The following is a 7,500-nucleotide window of genomic DNA, read 5'->3' on the forward strand; positions in this document are numbered from 1 at the left end:
ACAAATAGCGGTGATAAACAGTATTTAAGTCTAAACACCCATTTCAAATAGCGCTGATAAACAGTATTTAAGTCTAAGAACCCATTTTAAAACGTTTAGCTTTCAATACATTGTAATTGAAAGCTAACCGTTTTAAAATGGGTTCTTAGACTTAAATACTGTTTATCAGCGCTATTTGTCTGCAGTCTGTAGTCTGCAAATGTCAGACACTGCCTACGATTTACCTTAATCACGTGGTATGATACCAGTGGCCCGAAACGGTGCATGATAGTTAACAATTATTCCATGAGCGCGCGTTGGATATGAGATGATAGATAGCCAACGAGGTGCGTAGCGCCGAGTTGGCTATAATCGTCTCATATCCAACAAGCGTGAGTGGAATGATTGTTTTATTAAAAACGCCCCCAAAATATCGAAAACTAGACTACAATAAAAATAAAAAGGCCCAAAAAATCATGCATATGCTTGCCGTGTTTGTAGATCAGGGTATAATGGCTCATAACCCATGATGGCTTAGCCAATCAAAACTCTCGAATTGCATTATCCAGTGATCCAGTTTTTAATTATTGGTGATAGTTAGAAATCCCTAAACTACATATCATGAACTATCATCAACTATCATGCACGTGGTCAAACAGAGGGAGGAAATTAGTGATAGTCAATGATAGTTTACCAGAAGTTGTGTATACAAGCTGAACGTAATGCTTGTGGAGTCTCTGTGAAAACAGTGTTGTGAAAAGTTGTAAACACATTATGAACTTTTTGAGGTGAAAGGGCGGCAGCCTGTTTTGTTGTCCTGGAGCCCGTTTCTTGAAAGTTCCGAAACTTTACGGGCCATTTTCTGGTGTAACAATTCCCTCTGTATCTCAAAAACAAGATCACAGTTAGTTTGCTTTTTCTGACCTTTAAAACCAATTTAAAAGATCAGTGCTCCTGAAAAAGCGTTTGGCAGGTTCACAAATGGCTTTTCAGGCCCGAAGAGTTTTCAGGACTTTTGAGAAATGGGCCCCTGGAATTGTTAGATGATACATGTATATTGAAAGATGAAGCTGGAGATCAATGCGTCTTTTTCTGTTGTTGATCTTCTTCCTCCTCGTCATAGTCAAGATTTTCATCATTTTCTTGGTCTTTGGTTTGTTGATTTTTGTTATTTTCCTTGTCACTTTCAATAACTACAAGGTCTTGATCTGCAGCCATTAATCTTGGCGGAGCAGCCATTTTTTAAATACCTGTGCCTACCCATTTTGGGTGGAAACAGCTGACCACAAAACTGTCAGTGACTATCATGTTTGCGGTCAAACGGGAAAAACTATCATTGACTTGACGTGAGCAGGTTCAAAATGAATGATAGTTCATGAAACAGAATCTGATGATAGTGCATGATATTTGGTGGTCAAACGATAGCGTGTGTTTCAGGTATCATTGGCTATCATGCGCTGTTTGACCAGGGCTTTACTTCTGTACTGAAAGTGCTCCACATAATTGTAGATTGAAATTTTTAGTTGAAGAAATGTAATAGAAAAGTGAGACTGCATTTTAGTCACTGTGATACCTGTACAATGCAGAACTTTTCACTTTAAAATTCAAAAGTTACATTTGAAATTTTAAAAATGGTTCTTTTTATCTGTTGTAAACCATTTAGCATGTTGTGTCAGACAAAAGAGTCCTTGCCATGGTAAAAAATGCAGCTGCTGAGTCCGACGAGGAAGAAATTTCTGATAACAGTGTTCGTGATTTTGTAAGTACCAAAGTTGTTTTTTGCATGCTGTCAGTCACAATAATTATTGAGGATAGACCTCTGGCTTAATTGCAAACAGCATTATTTTAGTAATTAATACATGTAACAGCAGATTGCAATGTCAAATTTGCAGTTGTGTTTGAAATCCTGCACAATTTTTAAGCAGTCTGGGAACTGGTGTGAACATGTTCGAATTGTTCTGATGGAGGACAAACATATGTGAAGCTGGGCCAAACAATATTATTGTGTATTCCTGCTTTTAAATGTTCCTTCTACTTGTCTGAAATAATTTTCTGGAAGTCTTAAGACAAAAATATCAATGAGTGGAGTATTAAAAACTTGACCTAAAGAAGAAAAGGGCCACTTGTAGAAGGAGCTTACATGTAAGTTGTAGTTTCCTTGATGCTTAATTTAATCGAATTTATAAATGTATAACATAGAAGGCAAATTAGTAAATGCTGATTGGCTGAGACAGAGGGCATTTTGTATTAATTTTGGTAATTTCCCCGTGCAAAATTACTTTCATTATTTTATTCATGTAGTAAATGTTTTTTAGTGGGGCTGATTTCATTGCTTTGGTGTCATTGTACAAAAAAAAAATAATAATTCAGCTGATTGATGCATGTCAATGAACTGTTATACAGTCATTGACATATTACTGAACACTGAAATGGCTTCTTATAAAATTGTGCAACAGCGTGCATTTTTGACCTTATTAAAAGAGAATTTTGCCCTTTACATTACGAATAAGTAATCACATGTTTTCTTGTAAAATTAAGGATTACTCTTAATAATAATAATAATAATAATAATTTTATTGCTTCTATAGCGCATGATACATGAGAAGATGCTCTCGTGCGCTTTACAATGACAAAAACTAGAATTCTACTATTTACAATCAAATCAGTTACATGAAAAATGGAAAAATCTAAAGCTAATTAATATTCCAACTATAAAATTGTATAATATCAACTATAAATTCATACTTGATCAGATATTCTGTAAATTATAAGCTTTCCGAAATAAATGAGTCTTAAGGGCTTTCTTGAATGTTTGTACGTTTTGAGAATGGCGGACTGCACGTGGTAATTTGTTCCATAAAGCTGGTGCAGCCGCTACAAAGCTACGATCACCTAATGTCTTTAGAGTTTTTACTCGAGGAGGCTGAAGAAGAAGCTCATTAGTAGATCTAAGATTATATGTACACTGAGTCCTAAGGGTGATCAATTCAATTAAATACGCTGGTGCAAGACTATGGATTGCCTTAAAAGTAATGAGCAGTATCTTAAACTGAATGCGAAATTTAATGGGTAACCAATGTAACATTTTAAGGGAGGGGGAAATATGATCAAAACGCCCTACGTTACAAATAAGTCTTGCTGCTGAATTTTGTACCCGTTGGAGTTTGTAAAGTTCGGTGGCTGGTAGACCATATAGTATACTGTTACAATAGTCCAAGCGACTCGTGACAAGGGCATTGACCAGGATCTGCGTGGTTTCACGACTGAGGAATTTCCTAATTTTTCTTATGTTATACAAGTGAAAGAAGGCAGATTTGCATAGGCGATTGATGTGGCTGTTTAGTTTGAGCTGATTATCGAACCAGCATCCGAGGTTCTTGACTTCAGAAGACGAGGAGACTTCCACCGTTCCCACATTGATCGAATCAATGTTGACTTTCGCCAGTTGCTGCCTAGTCCCAATAACTAAAAATACCGTTTTGTCATCATTTATCTTCAAACGATCAGCCAGCATCCACTTCCTTATGTCGTTGATACACGCTTCCATGGCTACCACTGCGTTGGCGGCATGTTCGGGATCGGGTTTAAACGCAACATAGAGCTGAGTATCATCGGCGTATGCATGGACTTGGGGGAGGTGTCGCTCGATGATGGTAAAGAGCTTGCTGGCGTAAAGAACAAAGAGAAGAGGACCTAGGCAGGAACCTTGAGGGACACCACATTTCACTTCGAACTTTTTAGATGTATGACCATTGATCGACACTGACTGGGAACGCTGGTATAGATACGACTTGAACCACGAGAGCACGTTACCAGAGATACCAAAATCTGACTTAAGACGGTTTAACAATATCGCATGGTCTACAGTGCAGTTACTCATATTTTCAGAAATTGCCCTGTCATTGCACCCCTAACTAAGGCAATTTCTGCAATGTCTGAAAATGCTAGTGATAATACACCTTTAATCCTTAATTATTATTTTACTTGGCTCCATGTGATTACCTATACTGAATCACTGAAAGTGGGATTTATAAATGATTTTGCTTGTTGCTTTTTGTCTGGGTGCTCTTTCATTTTATGAATTTATGTATGCAATTTAACAGCTTTTCTCCCAGTAGCATATCTTTTGACTGTAAAAAAGGGACATTTTGCTCTCAAGAAACAGTGAAGTCAGCTTACCACCAGGGTTAGGAAAAGGTAGTTCTTTTCTCAGATTTAAAGAACAAGTGGCTGGGAACAAACTGGGAAAAAAAAAGATAATTGAGGGCTACCTGCGAGGAAAATGTGAACCATTTTTTTCTAAAAACCAAAAATAACATACCAGGAATTACTGCAAAAAATATGTACCTGCAACTTTTTTGCATATTCTTGAATAAAAATAAGTTGAACTCAAGCTTACCATACTCAAACGACTTCTTCAAGGATGCTGCCAAATGCCAACAAACACAGAGGTTGAATTTATGAGATTTTAATACAAGTAGTCCAAAATATTAATTGCTTTTCTTTACACTTTTAAAAATTGTGTATCTACACTTTAGCAGTTACATGTATTGCATACTCAATCTAGGTTAAATACTGCTTACTTATTTTCTCTTGAGATCTCATGCAGGCTGACATTAACTTATTTTGTGATATCTTTATTGTTTTGCAAAGGGACCAAAAATGACCAGAGCAAAGAGTAAACAGACAAATCAAGGAGATCCAATCGCTGTGTTGGTTAGTAACTTAATTAATGAATATATAAACAACTTTGTTGAAATGACGTTTAACAGTAGCTGCAATTGAACTGCATCTTTGATACTCACCCCAGCAACCTGTTTCTTGAAAATCCTGAAACCTTTCGGGTACTACAGTTCCCTCTGTATCTTGAAAAACTAAAGCTCATATAAGTCATCAAACTTCACAATCATTTTTACATTTTGTGACCCCTTTTTGGGGTTATCTTGAAACCATGTTGAAAGACCATTTTTTTCAAAACAAGCAGATAGCGGTAATTGTGAAGAAGAGCTCCCCAAAAATCCTGTCGGCCGACTGTCGGTCAACTGTCGGCCGACAGTCGGCCGACTGTTGCCCAACTGTCGGCCAACTGTTGGCCGACTGTTGGCCGACAGTTGGGCAACAGTCGGCCGACTGTCGGCCAACAGTCGGCTGACTGTTGCCCAACTGTCGGTCGACAGTTTGTGTTATGTTTGAGGCCAAAGTGTTGGCCGACTGTCGGCCAACAGTCGGCCGACAGTCGGTGACCTGTTGGCAATCTGTCGGTAACGTGTCGGTAACCTGTCGGCGGGACAAACTAATATGATCGCAAGCATTTACTTGTCTATTGCTTCTAAACTACGCGAAAAGAGCTAAAGGCAGTTCATAACGATACCTTGAGCAGCACTTATACTACTAATATGGCTTTTGTCCACTGTTTTAGCGTTGGCTAGCGATACTTGCCCACATTGTAAACATCATTCATACATACATGACATACCATAAGAGGCCGCGTTGCATTGCAGGGCGATTTGAAGGAAAGTGTTTGTCTCCTCTACTAACTATGTATTGATACGTAGCTTATGGTTTTCAGAGTTTTTAGCAGAGTTTTCGATTAAATTATCTTCCAATGCGATTCTTAGATTGTCTGGTGTGTTGTAAATTACGCAAGTGATATATCCTATACGCATCTGATAACAACCGATAACAGTTGATCGGTAAGTAGGTGAGGTCTGTCGAGTCATACATCACCATTACGGAATGTCACGTTAACTGCTCGTTTTTACCACAATTTTTCTTTTTTCTTAACCGATCGGTAACCTGTTGGTTAGCTGTCGGTAGACTGTCGGTAAGCTGTCGGTCAACTGTCGGCCGACAGTTGACCGACAATCGGCCGACAGGATTTTTGGGGAGCTCTTCTTCACAATTACCCAGATAGCAGTTGGGCCCAAAATGTTTTTGGAACTTTAAAGAAACAGGCTCTGGGTTTCAGTTTCAAACACTTGAAGATCTCTTTAGAAAGGATCAGGATCAGAGCTTTGGAAGAAACAGTTACTGTAGTTTTTTCAGTCTGAGAATAATCACATCTCACACTTTGCAAAAAAGGCCATTAAATAACTTGTGGATATGGCGGTCCTCATCAGTGTACTGGGGCCTTCACCATTTTGATTAGGCTGACCATTAATTTTCGTTAAAGTTGATTTGACAGATTTGTGGTGCAAATCTCACAATCACTTGTTAGGTTTTGCCCTGCACCTCTTTCTTGACGTTGGTTAAAACTAGACTCTATGCAATATCCTCTAGTCTCTTCCTATCACTTATCACGGTAGTCTCCTGTTTTCACCTATAACTTAGTTGCCTATTGAGGTAAGAATGCATGTACATGTACACAGTGCATGACAATATTGGAACTAATCCAATTCTGGAACACATTAAACAATAGCGATGGATGAAGCACTATCCACCTTTGAATTTTATGACTCTCAACATATCAGCTATGTAATGATTGTAGCTGTATCAATTCTCAAACAAGTACTGTAAGTTACAAACAATAATTATTGTGTTTGTAGCAAGAAACTGCAATAATAAATATTATTATTATGGTTTCTATTTAATTAATAGTAATATTTATTATTTTACTTCTCCATCCGTGATCAAATTATCTAAAATTATTTTTCAGGCATCACAGTCACCCATAAAAGAAATGAGAAAAAAGGGCACCTCAAAGAAGGTATGTACAGTACATGTATATGTAGCTTTGCATTTATTTTTATTAGTAAACAAAGGTACCTTCTCCACAGACCAGTAAGAAGAGTCGCTTTCTTTCTTGCACCTGTTGCTAAATGATTGTTTTGTGCGCTTTCAAGTACAATTTACTCAGTATTTTAGATCCATCCATGCATAATCAGCTGTAATTGCTGTTATGATGGTCTATGACAAATGGTGATAGTCTTGCCTGATAAATAAATGCAACAGTATCCCCCTCATGCAGGGCATCTGTTTACAATAGTGATAATTATGTATTAATCATATTCTTTTTAATGAGAATATTAATGTTATTGGAAATTATAGTATCACTGTATGACTGTAATTGCAAGCAGCACACTATTCTTGAAGTGGACGGTACTGGGCACTTTTGAGTCATATCTTGTTTTTTTGGATGGTCGATGGATGATCCTCTGAACATCAAATACTTTGCAGTCAGCAGAGAACTCACCTGAAGTCACCTGAGTGAATCGTTGTGATGTTTCTAGGGGAAGACAATGTACATTTATTAGCTTCTCAGCTTTCCTGTGCGAAAATCGATCAATCGATCAAATTAATACTGATAGAAGGAGATGTGATGTATTTGAAGGCATTTGAACAACAAGCCATACCAAATACAGAGACTTTGCCGTTAACTTATCTACCAGATAGAGCTACATGTATTTGCCCGATTACTCAACCAAATCAATCGCTCAATGAAGCAAACAATTGAACAAAAGAGTCTTCCATTGAGGTCACTGAGGCAAATCAGCCAAACAAAGTGCTTATATTGAGGCACAA

General features: G+C 37.7%; 1 protein-coding gene across 1 annotated transcript in view; it reads left to right on the plus strand.

The window, feature by feature from the left end:
* Positions 1 to 7,500, plus strand: part of LOC137992628 (uncharacterized) — a 50,099-nt gene that overhangs the window by 602 nt on the left and 41,997 nt on the right. The window contains exons 2-4 of the mRNA XM_068838071.1: positions 1,643 to 1,738; positions 4,633 to 4,695; positions 6,635 to 6,685. Of these exons, the coding sequence (XP_068694172.1) occupies positions 1,643 to 1,738; positions 4,633 to 4,695; positions 6,635 to 6,685 (210 nt within the window). The remainder of the gene's footprint in view (positions 1 to 1,642; positions 1,739 to 4,632; positions 4,696 to 6,634; positions 6,686 to 7,500) is intronic.

This window comes from Montipora foliosa, chromosome 2, assembly GCF_036669935.1.
Source record: "Montipora foliosa isolate CH-2021 chromosome 2, ASM3666993v2, whole genome shotgun sequence".
NCBI lineage: Eukaryota > Metazoa > Cnidaria > Anthozoa > Scleractinia > Acroporidae > Montipora > Montipora foliosa.